A 25,089-nucleotide genomic window follows, 5' to 3' on the forward strand; every position below is an offset into this window, starting at 1 on the left:
AAAATCACTGCTAAGCGAGCTCTAAGACTATAAAGTATTTTCGTAATCTTATATTGGGATGACAAAGGGGCGGATTTGGGACTGGTCGGCTTTAGCCCAACCCCGCCTTGTTTATTTAAAATATTTATCATTTTTTTCCTATTAAAAAAATTAAACAAAGCGGGGTAAGTATGAGAAATTCATATACCCGCATCGCCTAGTCCAATTTAACTCTTTCTTTGAATTTTTTTTTTTTTTTTTCAAAAGATTATTTTAAAATTTTCTTAATTAAATTAATCTATAATTTTTTATAACTTATTTTAAAAGTATTATTATTATTGTTGTTTTTATTATATATAGGAAAATAAAAATTAAATTAAATTAAATTTTGAAATTAAATTTTATATATAATTGGGGTGGGGTGGGGTGGGGTGGGGCGGGGCGGGACGAGACAAAACAATACTCGAACCCATCCCAAATTTAAAAAAAAAAATAAATTCAAACTCATTACAAACTCGTTTATTTAAATTTTAAACTCATCCCATTAGGAGAGAGACAATACCTGAAAAAACTCGTCCCATTGTCATCCCTATCTTAAAAATCGATTGTTACTAAGAATAATTATCTACATATGTTATATGATGTTTTATGCAATTTTATTTGGATTTAAATGATATTTAGTAAAATCGTAAGGCATACAAAATATCTTTGGTATGTTGGACCTTCACTATAGACAATTAATATCTCCCTATAGAGATTTTGTGTGTTAAATTGGTCGGTATTATAACATAACCCTTGTGAGTAGGAGATGATTCCAAGCATATATAACAATTTGATGCAAAAAAATAAAAAAAAAAATTTGATTTTTGTATACTACATATATAGAAGTATTCAATATAATAACAAATAAGAGTATTATCTTTAATATTTTCATTTAGATAAAGATTTATTTTTTTCATTGAATCATCATCTTTAATGGACTTAAGATGAAGAGTGAAATCTTTTTAAAGTAATCAATGATCCTCCAAAGTGCTACAATTTGATAGTTAAAAATGATTTTTGAAATCTAGAAGTTGTTGTTCTTTGCTTTGTGATTCAATGAACAAGATTCTTTAGACTTAGTATATAGTGTTAGTGAACTAGCCTAAAGAGCCCCACTATGAGACAATAATCCCATTATAGATCGAAATCAACAATGAAACAACTAACTCAAATAATAGAACAAAGCAATCTAACATAAAGATAAGAAAAGATAAATATGTTGATAAAGTAAAGCTAAATTCTACTTGAAAAAAAAAACGAAAGTATAAAAGAAGTAATAGTACTTTAGGCCTTAGGGCTAAATATAACTTAAAAGTAACAAAATGTCTAAAAAAGGAAAGAGGTATTAAAACCCACAAACTAAGGATAATAAACAAAATTGAAAGGCTATGGGTCCTAGGGTTCACTCTCGAGGATTGACCCTAGTCCTAGCTCAACCTCAACTAGACCTATGAACTCCTCATCTAAAAAAAAAAATTGAATGGAATGAATAAAAGGTCCAACGAATAGTCATGATACATAAGCGTTTGGATGAACAATCCACATTAAAGAACAATTCTAAAACATATCTATAATAAATTTGGTAAATAAAAAATACCAAAAAATAATCATAATAGCATTGAAAAACATATGAGATATAACACATGCAATCATAAGTCTAGACATATTTATGGTCAATCAATTACCTAGACATAAGCGTACTACTTGTGAGCCCCCACATCTACATGGTCTTCAAAGTTTTAGTATCCTAGATCACAATACTAAAGAGCTTATCTCCTAGTCATCCCATTAAGTCACTATAAAGCATACTCCACAACTTAGTTTGACATCAGAGCCTCACAATCTCATCTCAAGGTCTTTCCCTTGCTACATAAGTGGTGTAGAGTCTCGGAACAAAATTGAACAAAACGTTGGGAACCCCAGATTCTTTCGTTTCCTAGCTCTGGATCTCGTAAGGTGTATGTTATCTATCCTTAGGCTCTCTAGAGCTAATATAGTGAAATAAAATGACAAAATGAACTAAGAGCTTAAGTGGAGACTACTAGGATCCATAAGAAAATATTGACTATCTCATAATCTAATTATAATGTTGACTCAACACTTCACTAAAAAGAGTCAACTACATTCTAGTATCATATGCAATTACAATCAGACAAAGTTTGAGTACATGACCTACTATTCATTATATGTAGACTTTTCATAAATTAGTGTCTATAATCTAACAAGATAATGTTATCAACCCATTAAGATTACCTTTTTAATCCTTAAGTTACATATTCTCCTATTATATGATTAATTGACAAAATCTAGCTCATAAAGAGCATATGTTAAATTCTACTTAAAAAATTACTATAAAAACAAATTTCATGATCATATGTCCTTTATTTAGCTCAAGGGGACACATCTTTCACAATCCTCTGAAATATCATAGGCCTTTATTGAGAATACCTATTGTCACTAGTCTCCATCAATAATGGCCCAATCCATAAGAAATATATGACCACTTATAGTCTAGGTCAAAGACTCCTATTGATTTCAGCACAAACTTAATATCCTTTCAAGGTTGAGAGTTCATGTAATATAGTAACTTGATGAATCATGACAACTAATAGCCTTATGTCATGATTCACTATATGTCATGTACAATGTGTTTGTACACACTAGTGCATTCACTATGGAAAACTTGTCTCGATGACCAAGACAAGTCATCCCTTCAATTAAGAGGTAGTACACTACAATCTCTATTGAATTGTACATAGTAAGATTAATAATTAGTTTCTCATCACTTTCCATATTCTTTTAAGGTATGTCTTGTAGATTGTGTCTTACCTTTTTTTTTTTTTTAAGAGATATATTAGTTTATAGAATATCCAATAGGTTTTATGGGTTATTTTTTATTTTATAATAAAGATAATTAGAAGGCGTTTGCTGATATAAATACTAGATTTCTAATAATGACTATAAAATAAGTAATAAGGCAATGAGTGATATAGAGTGGAAAACTATAGAAGATAGTCTCATATTGCATAGGATACTATGAATCCAGAGGTTTAGAAACATACCATTCCTATGACTTCTAGTACACTAGTACCTCATCATAATGAGAGGTTTCTATCCTATAGATTATGATAAAGCAGTGAATGGTGTTGGTTCTCACTTATGAAAAAGAGCTATGAAGGTATAGTTAGACTCTTTGTATTCTAACATAGTGTGGGTTTATGTAGAAGGACTTCAAAGGAAAAAACTCATAGGTGTAAGTTGGTATATAAGAGGAACATAAGAGTAGATGAATAAGTTGAGAATTATGTCGCCAGGTTGTTGTTAAGAGTCATAATTCAAAACATTGTTTTGACTATGGGAAACCTTTTCACTATTAGTCATATTCAAATCCATCAGGGTACTCTTAATGTTAGCATCTATATAATGCAACTAGACATTTTCATAGCAAAAGGCTTTGTGTGTACAAGAAAACACAGGGAAGCATGGTGACACTCTTAGATCTTGTAGGTAGATGACAATCTACTCATTGGGAATGATGTAGGGACATTGTCATTAGTCAAAATCTGGTTGTCTACTCAATTTTAGATGAAATCTAGAAGGAGTGCAATATATTATTGAGTTTAAGGTCCTTTAGATTGCAAGAATAGGTAAATTACGCTATATAACCTACACTAAAAAGCATTTGGTCAAGTGCATGATGTAGAACTCCAAGAAGGATTTGCTACCCTTAAGTTTGGAGTTGTCTTTCTCAAAATTAATGTTCTTGGATATCTGAGGAGAGAAATCGCATTAAAGCAATACCCTATGCCTCTACAATGAGTAGCCTTATGTACACGCAATGTTATGTGTTAGACCGAACATTTGCTTTGTTGTAAGAATAGTGAGTAAATATTAGTACAATTCAAGATTTGAGCTTTGGGCATACATCAAGTATATATTGAAGTATCTTAGGAGAACGAGGGAATACATGCTTGTGAGTATTTGTGTTGATTTAGTATTCCTTAGATACTAGGAATTAGACTTTCAGTCTGATGAGAACTCTCGTAGGCCTACCTTTAGGACATGTATGCTCTAAATGGTATTTGTTGCTACTTCTAAAGTAACAAAGGAAACTTTTCGGCTTAAGATGTTCCTTATAGGACAAAAGGGTATTTCCTTGTGGCACAATATATATTTTGTGAGATAGTTCAGAGAGGTGATATGGCTATGGAGTATATTCTTTCTACGAAACCCAATGTACATTTAGGGCTAGTACGAGTTTGTTAGGATTGATTTCTTGAAAGCAAGACATGATGTAACAAAGTTAAACTTTATTATCCCCTTGTTAATCCTTTTTATATATTGACATTGATTTGAACATTTAACACACATTACTTGCATTATACATAACTAGAGTGCATTAGGAATTGCATAGAGGATATAAGTCATGATTTTTTTACAAAATGATAAGTTATTCACAATCGGTTTATGGATTTGGACAATTCAATACAAACTATAATGCACTACCTGCTAATTAAAGGGATGACTTGTCTTAGCCATTGAGATCAAGTTTCCATGATGAGTATACTATCGTGTATGGTTACACATTAGATTTGATCTATGGTAAATCGCGACGTAAGGCCATTAGATTGTCATGATTCACCAAACTGCTATGTTGCATGGACTTTCAACATTGAGAGGATATTGAGTTTGTGTTGAAACCAACATGAGGCTTTGGCCTATGGGTAAAACCTTAAAGTGGCCATATATTCCTTACGAATTGGGTCATTGTTCATGAAAGTTGGTGACAATAAATATTCTCAATAAAGGCACCATGACATCTCATGGGATTGAGACAACATGTTCCTTGAGTGATATCCAAAGGACATATGATCATGAAATCTGTGGTCGCAATAATTATTTTAGTAAAATTTGACATATACTTCTTAGAGTTAGGTGGTGTTTGTTTTTTGGCTGAATAGAAAAAATCAAAATATTTGGCCTTTTCTATTCAATTAAAAGTAACATGTTGACATCATCCAACATAACTAAACTAACCTATTGATAACAAGTTTATTTTAGTTATGTTGGATGATGTCAAGAAGTTACTTTTAGCTGAATAGAAAAAGCCAAATATTTTGGTTTTTTCTATTCAACCAAAAAACAAACACCACCTTAGAGTATGTTAGTTGATAACATAATAAAGGGATTTGTAACTCAAGTATTAAAAAGGTAATCTTGATGGGTTAATAGCATTATCCTATTAGATTACAGATATCAGTTCATGGGGAGTCTACATGCAATGAATAGTAGATCATGAACCTGAACTTTCTTTCGTTGTAATTTCATAGGATATTGGGATGTAGTTAACTCTCTTTAGTGGAGTGGTCAACTTCAAAATTAGATTCTGATGGAGTCAGTATTTTCTTATGGGTTCTAATAATCCCTGCTTAAGCTCCTAGTTTATGGTGGCATAAACTAGTCAACTTCATTATGTTTGGTTCTCAAAAAGTACTTAGAAAAGAAAAAAAATGTTAAAAAAATGGCTTTCTTATATTTAATTTCACTATGAAAAAAATAAAAATAAAATAAAATATAATTAAATTTAGTTACAAATTTATACATTTTAAAATTATTTAATATTTATAGAATGGAAAAAAATAAGTCAAATGAGTATAAAGAAGCATATGAAAATAATTTATTATTTAATATTTTTAAAATTATTTTGTTTCACTTTTACTTTCCTTCTATCTTTCCTTTCTAATTTTTTTTTTCTCACATTTTTCCTCAATTTTTTATTTATTTAAAAACCAAACATAGCTTTAAAGTTTATTGATTTTAGAAAAATGACTTATTTCTAATAACTTTTTAGAAAGGGATTTCAAATGCGGAATACAACCAAGGTTTGAAATTGGACAAGCAACTTCCAACATTTTTTTGGATTTTGTTGAAAATTTCTGTTTTTTCAATTCTTACCCGGCTACTGCAGGGATTCAAACCCAAGCAAAAGGCTTAGGTTCAAGCTTACTTACCACCGAACCATCTTCACTTTTATTAATATATATATATATATATATATATATATATATATATATATATGTTAAAGTTCATTATTAAAAAATAAACAAATAAATTCTAATTAAATTATTTTAAAATTTAATTAATTAATTAATTAATGTATAAAAACTACATTATAATTTTCTTCATAAATATTTTTTTAATATCATTTATATGATAATTAAATATAAAAAATATAAATATTAAAAATTCATATATACATCATAATTTATTTTACATTATTGAATGCATTTAAATTAAATAAATTATAGTTTTAATATTAAATTTATTATTATTATCTCATTAATCTTATTTTAAAAAATTACTATCACTACACTTTTAAAATTTTTATATTTATCCTCTTTATTTTATTTTATTTTAAAATATTAAAAATATAAATTCAATAAAAAATACTAAAATATAAAAAAAATAATTAAGTTCAAATATTTTATAAATTAAAATGAATTTAATTATATAAATAAATTATTAATATCGACATATCCTTACCTACGGATATTTTTCTCTTTAACCATACCTATATAAATTATACTTAAAAAATAACTTTAATATATATATATATATATATATATATATATATATATATATATATATATATATATATATATATATATATATATACATACATATTTATTTATTTATTTATTTTATATTTTTTTTAGAGTTTCTCTAAATATTTTCATGCACGCAATAATTAATTCATGCGAGCAATAATTAATTTTGTCTAATTATCTCTAAACATAAAAACAGAAATATTTAATGTCTAATACTGTCTAATTAATTGCAGAAATTTAAACATAATAACGCAAATATTTGAATCTGAAAATTTTGTTTATTGAAAATATACCTAATACAGAAAGTTGATGATTACAGGCTGTTGACAGCAGAGGGATGACTCAAACTGAAAGAAGAAAATTACAAGAGAAAATTTTTTGAACTCTAAAAAATTTTGCACTCTCTCAATTTTTTCTGCTCTTGAAGCTCTCTTCCCAACTCTTTCCAAACTCTGCCTTATGAAGATCGTTGAGGCTCTATTTATAGGCGAGGCTCCGGACTTCAAGAGAACTTTGAGTCTTGCAATTTTGAAAAGTTTTGAATCCTTTTCCACGTGTATGAAGCATGAGGTTTGTGCAGAAGGTAAATTCTTCTTGTCTCCTTTCTTTCTTTTCTTTTTCATCACGTTGCATTTGAGTCACTATTTTGCTTTTGAGTCATAGTGAAAGACAAAAAACACTATTCACCTTTTTCTTTTTTCTTTTTTTTTTCTTTTTTCTTTTTTATTTTTATATACTTTCAGACTTTACATAATTGTCTTTTTTTTTTTTTATCGGATAATTACAAATGTACAAAAGATTCTTGATATCTCTTAATTGAGCATTTCTAAGAGATATTTTTCAAAAGTTTGTCTGACTTCTTCTTCAAGAACATATTCCTTTTTGTACTTATCAACAAGATAAGTAAATTGAGTCTGGAAAAGAAGAGGGACTTCTGGAAGATAGATTGAAGAAATGATTTTTTGAATGTTGTCTCCAGCAATGAGATTATAGTTAGAAGAACTATAAATCTCAGCATCAAGATTTCTTGAAATCATTCTCGACCTCCAATGTCTGATTTGTTTTTTGAGGACAAATTTAGTACAAGGCCAAGGGCACTCTGTACCAAACAATTGATATTTTCTTTGATTGGCTTTGAGAAGGATGAAGTGTTGAGCAAGGTAAACTCCTCCATCATTCAACCATTTAGGAGGTTTGCTTTCTATGATGAGTTCAACTGATTTAAAATCCCTAATGAAGGCATTTAAAACACAGACTGCTAATTTTCTTCCAAATCCATTGGTTTGATCAGGATGAGAGAAAATTAGTTGATAAAGAACTCTATAATCCATGAAAAGAGAAGGAGTTAGCTCTATTGACTCATTGTTGAATTCAATGATTATTGGTTTGTAACTGTCTAGGTCAATGTTGGCTTTGCAAATACTGTAAATAAGAGCACACTTACAGTCATGCCTTTCTAATGGAATTTCCTTACACAAGGGATCGGTCTTTGGATAATTATTATAGGTGTTATCATAATAAGAAATCCAGGTGAAGCTCATCCCTTGAATAGTAATTCCAAAAGTGCTACAGTCAATAAGAAATTGCATAATATGCTCTTGCTTTGCTTCCCCTATAGCTTTATCCTTTTCACAGATCATTTGTCTAATGCTTTCAAGAAGATCCAAATTCTTTAGCTTGAAAAATGAAAATCTAGAAATTTGAAATTCTTGGCTTTCCTCAGAAAGTTTTGAATCTTCATTTTGTTTTGAAAGTTCTTTTTGAAATTCATTTTGAAAAGCTTTTGAAAATGTATCTTTGGAATCTTCTGCTTTTTCCCTGCAAATGAAATTTTCAAGATCTGTATTCATTGGGATGCAATGTATATTAGAACTTGAAGGGTTAGAAAAACTTTCTAATTTATCATTTAACTGTTTAAAATGGAAAGATAAGGCATTTAAAGTTTCCAACTTTTGAATATCACTTTTTGCATTCCAGAGATTGTCTAAAATGCATTTTTGTGATTTGTCTAATCCTTCTATATCTTTATGAATCTGGAATGACAGATTACTTTTAGGAATTACTGGAAGAGTAAATTTCCCAAATGTAATCCTTTCTCGCTCCATCTGTAGACAAAATTCAAATTTTAGTATCTCTATTGAAGAATAAAACAAATATCTAATGGTTTTGTCTTTATCGTACCAAAATTGAAAATATATTGAGTTTATGAGAGGCACATAATTTCGAATAATGATGTTAAAAGAAGTTGTTGAATATTTTGAAATCACATTTATTGATTTATATGAGCATGCACAAATACCATCACAATCGTTTTGATTATCTAATTCTTCTTCTAGACTTGACTCTTCACTTGATATTTCTTGTGTTATTTGTATTTGATTGTCTTCTTCTAAGTCATAATTTTCACTTGATTCTTCATTTTCTTTATCAATCATTAATCCTATCATTAGATTTTTAAGTTTATCACTTATTTATAATGAATTGATCTTGTTTTCTGATTGACAATCTCTTAAGTAATGTCCTACTTTTCCACATTTATAACATGTTGGAGTTTTCTTTTTTAAAGTTGGTTTATTTGAAGATTTTGATTTATTAGGAGTAGATTTTACAAACTTCTTTTGAAATTTTGACTCTATGTATGGTTTTTTACCTTTTATTTTATTTTTTCTTTTTGAAGGAGCAACTATTGTATCATAACCATAATATGAACAAAATTTTTCTAATTATTTTTTACTATCTTGTTTTTCTTTTTTCATTTGACTCTTTAATTTAAGATCTGTACAAAGGGCTAATCCTTCATTATTGACAAAAGTAATTAATTCTCTATATGTTAATGACTCATAAGGAATTCTACCATTATGAATATTTCTTATTCGTTGTCTAACTTTTTCTGCAAATAAAGTGGGTAAGCCCGATATAAATTTTTCTTTCCAATAATGACTTCCACAATCATGTCTTGTCATAACTTTGACCAAAAACATATCTTTATACCACCTGAAATCTTGAAGTGTTGGGAATCTACGATTATTAAGGATTTCAGAAGTTCTTTCTTGAAAATAAACTAGATCTCCTATAAAATGTTTTGTTATTGCAAATATTAATGTATTGACAACATCTTCTTCATAGAATTGGACTGATGTTCCTTCTTCTTTAACTATTGTCTTTTTTGCATTTAATATGTATTCTCTATCATTTTGACTCAAATAATGATCCCACCATCCTTTAAGTAAACCAGTGAATCCTATTACTAAGGCACCGGCAGCATGAAAGTCAGAATTACTAGTCTTGATTCTATAAGCATTAGCATCCATCATCATTTCATGAAGTAAATTAATTATTTGATGTTCACTCATTCCATCTATATTCCATTCATAAAAACTACTACCATTATAACTAGCAGCTAATTGATAATTTCTATCTTCTAATTAAACGTCAGGAAAAGAGGGTTTTGAATAATAATTTTTTCTACTTACAAAATTATTAGAAATTGCATTGACTGTTGCAGGAGGTTTTTCTATTGAATCAGGAGACATTTTAAATTGTTCTTCTAATTTATTTATTTATGATTTTCCTTTTGTTATAGTTTGGATTTGATTCTTAACACCGTTAATATTGAGTTTATCTAATCTAATTTGTATTTCTCTTAGCATTATTTCTGTTGGTGTGGATAATTGAATATTTGATTTTGCAGCATTTATAGGAATAATAAAAGGTTGTTCTAAATATTTAGATGATGATGATGATGATAAAGTTGAGGAAATTTTTGAGGATTTTGATGTTAATGTTTCTGTTTCTCCTATCTTCCCTCCCGAGGCAAAAGAAAACAAAAATTTAGAAATTTTTGTTGTTTGTTGACTTAGATGTTGAAGAAAATGATTTGTATAATTTAATTGTTGTTGAACTTGTCTAATATCCTTGTAAATTATGAGACTTTGTTCATCTTTGGTTCTTGGAATTTTGAAGGGTGATGCAGAGATTGAATTATTATCAAAATTAAATTGATGATTATTTAAGGGTGGTTGTGAACCTAATTCAGAAGTTATTGTTAAAATTCTTTTTTGAATATGTTCTGAGTGTTTTATTGTTAATTGATGTCCTTCTTTATCTCTTAAAGTTATAATTTGTTTTCGTTGTTTTTTAAGTTTGAAAAACCAATAGAAAAAAGGAATAGTAATTTTCTTTTGATTCATATATTTTTCATATTGTTTTCTTAATGCATTTCTAGTTTGAGGGGAAAATGATTGAAAATAAGCTCTTTTAGTATTATTATAAGAGGCAAAATAATATGATTTTATCCATTCTATATTAGGAGTAAAATGAGTCTTTTTATAATTTTTCTTCTGAATAATATTGACTTTATTAGGATACATATCCAAATGAGTGGGTGATGCAGGAGGAGATTCTTGTTGCTGATATATAGGAATAGGAATTTTTGGAGTAAAATCAACACCATTTAGACTAGGATTTGAAGTAGAAGGTCTTGCAGATATAAAATCGTGACTAAATGAATATCTAGAGGCTGGACTAAATTCTACTTGAATAGCACCATCTGTATGTTGTATAGTTTTTGAAGGAGTTGTTAAAGGTTTAATTGGTTTTGGAAGAGTTAAATCTTTTAATTCCCATTGAATTTTAAATAATTATGTTTTATCTATATTTTTGTTAAAATATCTATCAATATTTTTGATATATTTATAAAATTCAAATAACGATATATCTGTATTTATCGATGTTTCAAACCTCGAATACAACTAACAATCAATTATTATTTAATTATAAATTGAAACAAACCCCTGGGACACGTAAATTAGTAATGATGTTACAAGTGCTGACTAGAAGTTGAAATTTCAATATCGTCCGCATCATTCCCATGAATGATTTTTAACTTTTTCGATGTGTACACTATATGTATATGGGTAGAAAAGAAGATTTGAATTTAGTAATGTTTTTAATATTATCTATAAGTATATACTTTGGTAATTTACCTAAAGTTTTGAAACTAAAAGTCAAGTGAAGGAATATAGCCAAATATATTTATTAGAATGCTCCAAGTAAAATAAAAAAAATACCACGTGTACAAAGACAAAAGTTCACATACATTAAGAATGATTGAAGGGCAAAAATTCCTCCTAATATTTAGAAGAAGATAGCGAGACAGAGGAGAGAAGACAAAGCTTTTGGTTGGGTTGGGATGAAACAACGGCAAAGCATTTGGCTTACAATGAACGGAACGCTTTCCAGGGCATCTTCATTTCCTGAATCCATAAATCATTTTCGTACCCTACATTTGGCTTTAATTCAAAACTTCCAAAGTTTTATTCTAACATTATTATTATTATTATTTGTTATTTTTATATCATATTCATGTCATTTGGGCTTCCCCAATTTAGATTCATTTCTATAAAATTCAATAAGTTGGTAGAGATTTTTCAAGGAATATATTTAAAGTTTGAAATTTTAGAAATATTGGAAGTAAAACTAAAAGTGTGTTTGATACTGATTCTAAAAAGTGTTTTTAGTATTTTTGAAATTTTTTATTTTTCAAGTATTAGAAAGACTAAAAACACTTTCTAAAATTACTATCAAATGCATTTTAAGAGTTTATTTGATAGTGATTTTATAAAATATTTATATTATTTTTAATAAATTTTTAAATATTAAAAAAATAAAAAAATATTTTTTTAAATCATTATCAAACCGACTTTAATATTGTGTATTTTGACTTATAGTTTATTGTTATTTTTATTTTATTTTATTTTTATCCTCAATATATTTGCATGGTAACATATTGAAATTGAAAATGTTTTGTTTTATGTATAGAATGAAGTTTAAAATTGTATATATGTTTTAGAAAATCATATTGCATAAGTGTAAGGTTTGAGTTTTAAGGTCAAAAGAACATCAACGTTTTAAATAATTATAAATCATGTGAGTGGTATATAAAAATAAAAATAAAATTTTTTTATTAATTTTTAATAGGGTTAATCTCACCCACCTCCTCTTAGGATTTGGTTAAGTGTACGTAATCTTTATTTATTTGAAATTTTATTAAATAACTCATTTAATGGACTAAAATCTTATAAGAAGTGAATAAATTTATCCCTTAAAAAAAACATAGGAAACCGTAATTTTATTTTATCATTATTTGTTTTAGTCATGAACAACCTAAAGCGAGATACAACTCTCCTTCTATAGGGTGTCAAACCCAAAACCTTTAAGGACTTATCCTCACGGGGTGATAAATATATAAAATTTTCTCGTTCATAATTCGAAAAGAGATAGATCCAACAGGTCGAAGGCTAAATCCGACAATAAGACCAAACAGTCTATTATCCTATATTTTATCAGAAATGAGATAGATAAATTACCTCATTATTCGTCTTATTCTAGACTTAATCAAATATGAAATAAGAGAAATGATAAAATCTATTAGTTATAATCTTTTATATATCCGTTCCACTTGTTTTATAAACTAAATGTAAGTATAATATCCAAAATCACATTGGATAAACTATTTTAAAATATTGTATATAGTAGATATAATATTGAAGTTTCCCATTTTTCAATATCATGTAATAGGTATTTTTTTTATTAAATAAAATATAATATTTAAGGATATACATATTTTATCCAAATCTCATCTAAAATTATAATTTTTTTGTTTTTAGAAATAGAAAACTGTTGCCTTTTTTTATTATTAATATACGATTATTTTAAAACTTATTTGTATGTAATAAAATAATAGTAATAATAATTCTTTCTCGGAAAGACTTCTAAAAAATATTGAGGCAACTTTTTGAAATAAATTCTTAAAATTTTCAATTTTGATTCAATTTGAGATTTGCATTAGAAAGAAAAAATAAAAATAAAATCAAAGGCATAGTTAGGATTCCTTTTATTCTCTTTTATTGTAATTCCCCTTCTCTCTCCTTTTATTCCCTTTCCTCAACAGTTTAGTAAATGTGTCATAAATTCAATCTCTTTCTCTCTCCTCTTATTCCCTTTCCTCAAAAGTTTAGCAAACATGCCATAAAATCTTCATATTTATGTTAATTTATTTAAGGTAATTATTGAACGCTTGTCATTAGAAGTCCAAATTGATTTCTTACCATATCTTCTATACCATAAAAAATAAAAGTATGCATAACTAGTTTAGGAAAAGATGATAATGATTGGACTTTACGATAGGCTTTGAGAAACCGAAAAGGCTATCAAATTTAATATTTTCTATTTGGTTATTTATGTGAGATGATTTTGGGTTTTTATTTATTTATTTATTTCATTTATTTTTATTTTTCTTATGGATTAATAACTTTGCTTTTGTGGAGAGATTTTGAAAAAAAAAAAAACCAGTTTTTAAAAATATAATATCCAAAATTATTTTTGATTTTAAAGTTTACAAAAATTCGATTAGAAAATTATTTTTTGAAAAAATAATTTCACTTTAAATAATGAATTTTAAACTTGTCTTTTAAAATACTAAATTTAATATTTAAAATTTATATTAAAATTATTTTTTAAAGTTTGTTTAAATACTATGTGATTATATAATTATATCATAATATCATATTGTTTTTTTTTTTTTTTTTTCATTTTAGGATTATTTTATGAAACTAATCCTCTATTTTTTATGAGAAAAAAGAAAATGCCCGTTTTGGAAAGAATGTCTTCACTTATTTTCTTATAATAATAATATTTTGTTTTAAAAATATATGTAAATAGTTGAAATATTAAAATGATATTTATGTAAAAAATGAGTTACTCTTTAAACTCAAAAGGGAAGATTAATTTTACAAATTTGAGATCTTTTCATTTCTTTAATGAATCATTTATTTTATATTTGAAATATGACAATAATGATAATGGTTTTTTAATTGCAATAAATTTTAAATTATTTTTGTAAGTACTATTTTTTTTTAATATTTGATTAAAAGAGATGAAATAATCCCAAATCATAAATCTAACTATTTTCATGTTTTTTTTGGAAGTTAACCTATTTTTGATTAAATATTTTTTATCATTTCAAGTATTTATATATAGATTTAAGAGAGTGTTATTTTTATAAGAAAATAATGATTATATTTTTGTTCAATGACATCGAAAAGGGTGGGAGGTTTAATTTAAAAATTGGGTTTTAACAAATAACTTTTTTAAAATAAATATTTTATTTAAAAACAGGTATTAAAAAAAAATTGAATGGTTCTAAACAAGGAATGGTGCATCGTGCATGATCCAACATAAAACCTTGTTGATAAAATGGAGTCACACGTCAACCAAAGAAATATATTAAAATATGCGCATACACCAAAAACAACCGAATAAAGGCATTGATGGGGATAAGCCAAAATACCCTCGAAACCATCTGCCAATTCAGCCAAAAATGGTATGCATATATTCTCTTTCAGAGCCTTCCTCTTGGGGAGCAGTCTAAGTGTACACAGATCAAATCTGTGTGGAGATTTATAGATATAGAAGGAGATGCAGAGATCCTTTGGGAGCAGCAAAGGCATGGGAGGAAGCGGTGGCAACAGCATGTTGAAGACGGTCGGCAGAGTGGTCGCAAGGGCTACTGTTACCACACCAACACTTCTACTGCTTCTGCTAACTCTACTGCTTTCAAGACCCACCCACAAGCCCAATTCCTCTAATCTCCTTTCACTCTCCTCTGCTTCTTCTCCTTCACCCTTTCTCCACATAATCTTGCTCCCATCTCTGCCACTTCTACTCCGCCCACCACTCCCCCCTCTTGCCCTCCTTTTACCTCTCCATCTTACTGCGATGAGTTTGAATGGTTGTCTGTGGATGGGAGTACTGAGGATGAACTGCCATGTGGGCTTTGTGATGATTTTGTCTTGGCTCTGTGCTTCTGAGGATGAAGTGCGAAATACTCTCTCGATTTGCAACGGTAAGCGCTTTTATTATGTGATTCTTCACTCTCTTGTTCATGGGTTTTGTTGCATTATCTTCATTTGTTTGAGGGGTAGCATAAGCTTTTTTATTTATTTTTATTTTTTTATTTTTTAATTATAATTTAATTTTCTTGTTTACATTTCAGAAGCATAGAAGACATAGCAATTTTAAAATGGGAAAAGTAAATTGTTGATAGGAAAAGAAGGGATAAAGCTGAATCATGGCATAGTAGTTGCTTGTTAAGTTGGCAAGTCAAATGATGATGATGGCGATGGCGATGGTGATGTTGATGCTGATGATGAATATAAGGTTAAACATTAGGGTATCCCCCAAATAGGATGAGTTTATTTAACATCTTTTGTAAGAGAGCAGCCCAATACGGCATTGAAAATAATAAAAACGAAGGGAAAGATTTAAAACATGAGTCTTTAGGTGGTTCTTCAGGTGAGCAGAACATTTGCCATTAGTGGGTCATTAATAATTTTCTCTTGAGAAAATTCCAAAGTTGCAGTTAAAAGATTTTCACTTTGGTCCCCTATCCTATCCCTAATGCCCAACTTACAAAGATGGTGTCTCTTATAAGAGATTTAGGCTATATTTGGTTCTCGAGAAATTTGAGAGAAAATATGAGGGAAAGAAAATAGAAGGAAAATAAAAATAGGTTTAAACTTAATAAATTATTTTTGTAATGCTTATTCAAACTTAATACTTATTTTCCTTTATTATATAAAGATCAAATAATTTTTAAAAATATAAATTTTTGATAAATTTTAATTATATTTTATTATTATTTTTTTTTTGGTATTTTCCATGGTAAAACCAAATATGAGAGAAATTTTTCTTAACAATTTTTTTTTCTTTTCTTAGAACTTTCCAGGAACCAAAGTAGCCTTAGTAAATGAGATAACCTTATATTTGGAGAATGAAGATATGATCCAGCCTAATATGTGGTTTTCGATCATAACAAGAGCATGAGTCCTACAACCTTCCAGTGGCCTTCATCTTTTTTTTTTTTTTTTTTTTTAATCTTATTTTTTCTAACTGAAATGAAGAATAATAAATATGTTTAAAAATATGAATTTCTGATTGGCAACAATTGATTCTAAGTATTGGTCTATAATTTGGGCATTGTGCTCTTACAATTTTCCAATGTGTAAGCCTTTGTTGATGATGGTTTTGCCTGCAGGGCCCTTGGTCCATCTTCAGACTCACAGTTCAATAAGGATAAATTTGCTTGTAATTCTGATAAGGAGGCAATGGATGCAATTTCAAGTCCTACTGGTGGTTCGATACTTAAAGTTCCTTCAATTTCAGAGTCAGATTGGCGAGAGCCGTCACTACAATTATGTAATCCAATGGTGTCGCAGACTCATGGATCTAACAGAGTTTATGATGCTTTCCATTTGTTGCAGAGCGACACGGCTATTCAGGTTCTTTATAGTTATACTATTACACATTCCTAACCAAGATTTTATTATCTCAAATGGGTGGAAGTTTGAAATGTTGTGAGATCGAAACAACATTTTCCTAGTTTCTTTAACATTTACAATTCAAGAATTTAATAAACTGATGCATTTTTCTCCTGATACTTGAATTATTTTTAGCTAATTTTATGACATTCTTGATTTTAAAGTTGAAATTGATGCATAAGCTTAAACTTGTTTTTTCGATCCTTTCAACTTCTTCAGCTGAACAATAAATATGGGGCACCAAAGGAAGGAATAAAATCGAAATTGTATTTAGAATACTCCAGAACCGTGTACCATCACTGTAGGAAATTCAATATGAGTTTCAACCATGTGTGAATATATTTAGAACACTCTAGAACCGTGTATATAGGATACTTCAGAACTGCATAGAGGCACCAAAAGTAGGAATAAAATGAAAATTGTATTTAGAATAGAATATGCCGAACCACATGGTATATCTGTTGGAAAATTTAATATGAGGCACCAAAGTGGGAAATAGGAAGAAATCAAAATTGTATTCAGAATTCTCCTCCTAGTTAAATGGCTTTTGAGCCTGAAATCGTACTTGGTGCGCTTAGGCCTCATGTATGCACATGGGTCTCCCACTATTGTCCACAAGCCTATGAGACAGATTATGGGATTCAACGTCCCTTCTAAACATCTATTCCTTTTCAATATGGGACAAGGAAAAAGCTTTAACTCATGCAGTCTTTCAACATTATAGTGTAGATTGTATAGCTCCTTTGTGCAATATGATTACATTCTTTCAAGCTTCCAAAGTTTTTTTTTTCTCCTTTGCTTATTTAGGAGATGCCTAATTTCGTGACATCGATCATCTATTCTATCTAATGTTATTTTATGCATCCATGAGGATTGAACTAGTTAATTGCATTTTGCATAGAATTTGAACCCACTAGTTGGTAGTGTAATATGAAGACCAAATTTTATAAGTATATATCAAAATAAAGTAGTAATAAGGTTCTTCACTCCTTTTCCTGGGAAGAGTTAAAGTATGGTGGTTTTTCTTTTTTGACATTTAAATCTAATTCACATTAGTCTAATTTGTTTTATTTTGTTTATTCATTTATTTTGTAGAGGATGGTTATTTCCTTATCTTCTGATAATACTGTTTGGGATGCTGTCTTGAACAATGAAGTAGTAAAGGAGCTTCGAGAGTTATTCTATGAAGGTGAGTATGGAGGTTGATATTTATTAGTTAATGAAGCTTATGTGATTAGTATATTTTGGAACTCACAATGATATGTTATATCTACCAAGACATAATCATATCTCATATATCAAAAGATGTTAATATGGTTGCCTAGCAGAACGAATTTTCATAACTTCGAATTTGCTTTCTTGCTATGGAAATCCTGTTTTGGTTGAGAATTAACTTTTAGAAGGTTTAATTCGCTTTCATGGCACAAATTATTGTTGTTGTTGTTGTTGGTTTTTATTTTATTTTATTATAGTTTGGAAGGTATTTGATAGAATGGCTGAACAGCAATCCTTCTGCTATGATTGCGAAGCACTTCTAACCAAATTCTGTTAAACCTGATCTGCTCATCCTTTTTCGTTTGTCGTTGCTACCTGAAAATTCATGGTTGACTAGGTGTTGGGACGTCCCAATTTTACTTTCCTTCCGTGTAATTCTCCTTTTATTTTCTTTTCCTTCCGTGTTTATCCTTCAATTCCATATCACTGTTTGAAAATTTTAATGTGGCAATGTTCCGACAAATGCAGATTCAGAATGGGCTTGTCTCTCTTTTTACATATAGAGCAAATGTTATTGAGCTTCTTGTATTGGGATCAGACTCTTTGAGCACCATATGTATTGTTTGATCTTTAATGGCACGTCAAAATTCCTTATATTCTTTACCATTCTTTGCTACTTGTTTCTCCCTCTCCTCCACTGTGCAAGAATGAACCTCAACCAAACATCATTGCTCATAATTTCTGTTTCTCATTAGGCTGCTGTTTGAGAATTTTTTGGGGTAAGCCATCTCCAAATCATCACCCTCTTTCCTTTTCCTATCCTAAGGAAGAAAAAAAAAAAAAAACCCTAAAATACAATTGTCATGGAAAGGCTTGTTGATCACTGTCATGCTTTCCATGGTGTATGTATAGGAAATATGTCCATCATTATTTTCCTATGGAATACACTCAGAGGTTTGAAAAGGTTGGAACAATGTACATGACAGATGAGAATTTGGGTAAGTTACACAAAGTTAGAGGGGGGGCTATAAAACCAAAAAACAGAAATTTTGAGAAAGCAGCTTATGGTAAAAACCTCTATCAACCATGAAGAAGCTTTGGAGTCCAAGCAACTTGGATTCCACAGCCATTAGTTGAACTCATTTGAACACATTTGAACACATTGAATTACTGAAACCATTATAACTTAGCTCTCAAAGGTTTTAGTCATGACAGTTCAGCCAGGAAAAGAAGGAAATAACAGCCCAGACATGGTGAAAATTTAATTCCTATTTTGTGACCAACTCGTTGTTCCAATCTAGTTCAGGCATTTTCCATATTGACTCAGGTTCAATCTTTATATTTGTATTTAAGTTGTTACTATGCACATTTGGATTAAGTAATGACATTGTGGATTTGACTCTATTTAGATGGTCCTGCTCCGTGTCATAGAAGACATCTACTTTGACCAAGCATCATTAGATGCATTTATATGGATTTCCTTGTGTCATCTTATAATTGTGTAGTGAATGTGCAAAATTTATGATATGCAGCTGAAAATAATGCTCTTCCAAGCTCAGCTGAAAGTGTTGTCAACGATAGTCTTTCAAGCTTAAACGAAATTTCTGAACAATCCAATGCAGCGACAAGCATACTGAAGTGGATTTTTGATGGCCCCAAGACAAAAGTCATGGAGCTTGTGGAGAAAATCTTGAATCTTATGAATGACTTGTTTCAGGCTCCTAATAGCAAGCGTGATAAGGCAACAACAGAAGCAACTGCAGATCCATTCATGCAAAAATGAGGGGCTCTTTCACTGTTTACATTGTGGTCCTGTTGATTGTGGTTCTGACCCGGACTCACAGGACCTGATCCTCATTCGATGACATGCTCCATTAGGTGACATTTACCGTTGGAAGTTTCTTAATTTCTAGCAAGCATATGTTAATAGATATTTTGATTTTCAGTTAAGGAGATGTGATGGTAGGTTCAAAGGCTAATGGACCAAAGTGCTAGTTGAATATAGGGTTTTACATAATAATTTCCGATGTTGAATTTATTATCTTAATAATATTAGAACTTTGTCCTGCTATGTTAGTTTACAGTATTAGAGCCTTGGAACTCAAGGCCCGTGGCACTTGGCTTCAAAGGGGTCCTGTGTCATAATCATCTCCTTCTATAAAGCCTCTTCTTCAAGGTTTGTTGAATAATAATATCACAGGGTTGTAGAAAGTCTATAATATGAATTCTAGCATGAGTTAAGGAGAAAAAGCATGAAAAACAAATTCAGTAATGCATTTTTGTAGAGAATGTTCGCTCGTCCCACGCTCAAATGTTGGCTATTAAATTTGTGTGATTTCATTTTGGCTTGGGGTGATTTTAAAATTGAAAGATTAACGTTTGTTTGATTATGTTTTTTGAAACTTATTTTTAGAAACTATTTTTTATTCTTTAATAAAAATAGTTTGTAAAAACAACTATTAGAAAACATGATCAAACAGGTCCATGTTTTCCTTTTGTTTTTTAAAAATTGGTGAAAACTCTTTCTTGTTCTCTAAAAATTGTTTTTTATTTCACTTTGTTTTAAAAAATTATTTTAAAAAAACAATGGTGTTAGAATTTTTTAAAAACAATTTATGTTTTTATGAACAAAAAAATTGTTTTTAAATCACACGACCGAACAAGTTCTAATTGTTTTTCAAAACTAGCCCTAGGTTATCTTGGGCATAAAAAAAATTATTTTGTGAAAAAGGAAAAAGAAAACCATAAAAAATAGTAGTTCAATAACTTCCCATGTCTCTATTCCTCAAACCTTTTAAGATTCATCTTCAAAGAAAGTAAAAAATTTATACCATAAAACTTCGATAAAGGTTTTGAGGGATCGATTAAGGAGTATAGAACTGGTGCATCAAGGACTTGTAAAATGTGTATCATTGCATCCATTCAAGTAAAATTGTGTACCATTATTCACTAGTTGGTATGTCACTCATGATTTTTTATACCTAGCATATTATTAGGTGATTTGTCCATGTTATATCTATGTTCATTGGTGTAGATGAATTTTCTTTTATACGGGACTCATTAAAGCTTACTCAAAGGGTCTCCAACGGGCCAGCCGGCCCGGAGGAGTAAGGCCCATGGCCCAGCTCGGGGCGGGCCACTGAGCCCGTTGACTGGTCAACGGGCCGGGCCATGCCCTTGGTAAATCTAAGGCCCGTGGCCCAGCTCGTGGGCCCTCAAGTTGGGCGGGCTTGGCGCGGGGTGGGCGGGCGGGCTTTGGGTAAAAATTAAAATACTTTTGATTTTGAAGGAAAGGGATTTGAACCCTTCCCTTTATGGATCCATAAGCATTCAAGGAGAGCTAACTACCAACTGAGTTGACCTCTTTTGTGTAATTATTTTGCATTAGTTATATATATATATTAGAAATGTTGTATGATTTTGAAAAAATAAAAGTGAGTATTTTTTTTGTAGTGATGTAAACTTTTCCCACATTTTCAAATATAATGTATACATTCAATGAATAAATAGTTAGCAATGAATATTTTTATTAATGTAGCCTTTTCTATTTCTTGAATATATATATATATATATATATATATATATATTTTAAGTGGCGGGCCTACGGGCGGGCCTAAATTGGGGCCCATGGCCTGGCCCATCCAGAAATGGGCTCGGGCCGTGGGCCACGGCTTTTTGGAGACCCTTAGACTCAATGTTGATATAATTGAAAAATAAAATTGAATTTTGGGTTAATTGCAAGGAGTATTTATTCATCCCTTTAAGTAATGTCAAGTATAAAGACAAAAATTCTTTTAAGATCTTACGTAAAATTTTGACCAAATTTGAATGCAATTATTTTTTTTTTTTTTTGGGTCTTACAACATAATAATTTAGAGGTTTTCGTAGTTAAATATTGAATAATAGTAAAAATTTTAGTTAAAATGACTTAAAATATATGTACAAGTTATAACCAACTCTTATATTATGAATTATATTACAACTAGAGGGTGTTTAGTAAAACTTAATTGTTATTATTTAATGATTTAAGTTAATTTTAAATTAAATTATTTTTAAATTGTTGATTTAAAACTTATTATTTAATTTTTACTTTAAGTATTAAAGTTGTTTAGTAAAATTAACTTAAATAAATAATCAAATTGACATATTTACTTTCATTTAATTCTAACTATTATTTATTTTGATTAATTTTAAGTAATAAATTATTCTTAAACATGTATTATGATGTATAAGATAATTAAAAATATTTACTATAAAAAATGATTTGTGAATGTAGAGTCATGGTTATCTAACAGTTTCATTAAACATGAGCACATAAGGTAAAAAAGATTTGAAATTAAGAATAAATAAACTATTTCAACTTACTATTTGAAAGTTATTTTTGATTTTAAGTTATGATTGAAGTTATGCTATCAAACATACTTAATTTACTAGTCTAAGGATTCTCCAAAATAAGTTTTGATGATAATGAAACATAGTTAAGTTAACTAATGGTTAAACCAAGTTAAGTTTCAGATTTTAATATAAAAACCAAAAAAGGAGCTCCAGTTATTTAAAAAGGATTCAAAGATATTAAAGACTTGGACACTTGAAGACCCATCAAGTCTAGGAAAATCATGTAAGACGAATCTTTTTGGATGCACTTAAGGTTTAAATACTTTTCATGCATTCATTCATACTTGATTTTCATAAAAATGAGCTTAAAATGTTTTATAAATTTTTTGAAACTGAGTAAATCTTCAAAAACCTTAGGCAAAAATATTCTGAATTGACATACAATGGTTTTTATATAAGTTGTTGTTAGTATCCTAGATATAAGTAACAAAAACAAAACCAATTAATTGAAAATTGATCTTTTAGGGTTAAAGTACTAACCTTTAGGGTTGAATGTTCCCAAACCTTAAATTCCAAGTGTTGAAGATGTCCTCAAAGTTGTTGGAAGTCTTGTAAACCCACAATTTTCTGCCTAATAACTTGACCTTATCTTTGACACACTTTCGGTGGGGGAGAAAGAAGGGTGGAGGTTATGAATCTCTCTTTTTCTCTGGATGGTGGAAGACAAAAGTGATAGAAACCTTAACTCCTATATGGTATTTATAGGGTTCTTAATTGGGCTTAAGTGACTTGAGTCCACATAGCTTGGGTTACTTAATTTAAATTAAATTGGGTCCTAATGATTAATTAACCCAACATGGCCTATTAATTAATTAATTAACCTAATCCAGATAGCTTGTTTACTTACTCTTAGCTATCGGCCTTTCAAGACTACCTCTACTATCCTCGAGTCACAGATCCTCCTATTGTGTGTTCAATTAACATGTTTTAGCTCTCAAAGAGCTTATGTGAAGTTCCACTTAAGGAACTACTATGACCATAGTTTTCATGAACATACCTCCTTAGGATCACCCAAGGGGATACACTGTCTCAATCCCAAGAGATATCGTGGTGCCTTTATTGAGAATACCGATTGTATTGGCTTCCATCAATAGTGACTCAATCCATAGGGATATATGACTATTACGATCTCACCTGTAGGTCGAAGTCATTGCTAACTTTAGCACAAGCTCAATATTCTCTCAAGGTTGAGAGACAAGATAATGAAGTAGCTTAGTGAGGTCATGACTACTTGATAGCCTTAAGTCATGACTCATCGTAGGTTTTATCTAATGTGTAACAATACACACTAGTGCACTCACCATGGGAAGCCCATCCCCATAACTAAGACAAGCCATCCTTCCAATTAGGATGTGGGGGCACTACAACCTCTAATGGGTTGCTTAGACCCACGAAATGGTTGTGAACAAGTCATTTATTTGCAAGGAACCCATGACTTAGATCTTCTATGCAACTAAGTCACGTACAATGCAAAAGAATGTAGGCAAGAATGCTTATAAAGTATAATACATGGATTAAGGATATATAAAAGTGAAACTGGAACACCATTAAATAAATAATGAATTCCAAAATTTATTACATCATGTCATGCTTTTAAGGGCTCTATCTTAACATTTTCCCACTAGCCCTCAAAGCATCATGCCAATAAAGCTTGACAGATATTCATCTGAAACCCATGTTATCTTTATGACCAACAAAGACACTTCCTATCAATGTCTTGGTGAAGGGATCCACCAGGTTCTCCACAGAAGGTATTTTGTCAACCATCATGTCACCTTCTAAAACTTAAACACTTTGGAGCATAAACACATAATCCCTTGTTCTCCTAAGATACTTGAGTATATGCTTGATAGTTGTCCAATGTTCTAGACCTATATAGATTGATATTTACTCACCATACCCACTTCAAAGCAAATATATGGCCTAGTACATAATATCACATACAGAAGACTACCCACTACAGAGGCATAGGGTACTGACTGCATGCGCTCTTTCTCCTAAAGTGTTTTAGGACACTGATCTTGAGAAAAAGGAATTCCATGCCTAAAAGGTAATAAACCTTTCTTGGAATCCTATGTCACATACTTGACCAAAAGCTTATCTATGTAGGTAGCTTGAGATAATGCTAGTTTCTTATTCTTGCGGTCCCTAAAGACCTTAATCCTAGGAATATACTATTCTTCTCTTAGATCCTTCATCTGGAACTAAGTAGACAACTTGATCTTGATTGATGATAATAACCCTACATCATTACCAATGAGTAGAATGTCATCAACATACAAGATCATAAAGACCACCATGCTTCCCTGCACCTTCTTGTACACACAAGGCCCTTTGCTATGAAAAATCTGGTTACATCATATAGATGTTAATATTAAGAAAATTGTTTAAGAACACTATCTTGACATCCTATTGCAATATCTCTTAAATAAGATACACTGCAATAGGTAGAATTACTCTGATGGATTTGA

At 29.8% G+C, this 25,089-nt stretch overlaps 1 protein-coding gene across 1 annotated transcript; it reads left to right on the top strand.

The window, feature by feature from the left end:
- Positions 1-15,480: 15,480 nt before the first annotated feature.
- Positions 15,481-20,006, top strand: LOC117934107. Its single transcript, XM_034855723.1, has 4 exons — positions 15,481-15,534; positions 16,726-16,969; positions 18,104-18,197; positions 19,756-20,006. The coding sequence occupies exons 2-4, from the start codon at positions 16,796-16,798 to the stop codon at positions 20,004-20,006; spliced, it is 519 nt and encodes a 172-aa protein (XP_034711614.1). The 5' UTR covers positions 15,481-15,534; positions 16,726-16,795.
- Positions 20,007-25,089: the final 5,083 nt, after the last annotated feature.

Source organism: Vitis riparia, chromosome 16 (assembly GCF_004353265.1).
Source record: "Vitis riparia cultivar Riparia Gloire de Montpellier isolate 1030 chromosome 16, EGFV_Vit.rip_1.0, whole genome shotgun sequence".
Taxonomy (NCBI): domain Eukaryota; kingdom Viridiplantae; phylum Streptophyta; class Magnoliopsida; order Vitales; family Vitaceae; genus Vitis; species Vitis riparia.

Bases quoted from the DNA above. Each gene is read 5' to 3' on its own strand.
- LOC117934107 (XM_034855723.1), top strand. From the start codon at position 16,796: ATGGATGCAATTTCAAGTCCTACTGGTGGTTCGATACTTAAAGTTCCT. The intron at 16,970-18,103 runs GTTCTTTATAGT...TTTATTTTGTAG, and splicing joins AGAGCGACACGGCTATTCAG to AGGATGGTTATTTCCTTATC. The intron at 18,198-19,755 runs GTGAGTATGGAG...TATGATATGCAG, and splicing joins TCGAGAGTTATTCTATGAAG to CTGAAAATAATGCTCTTCCA.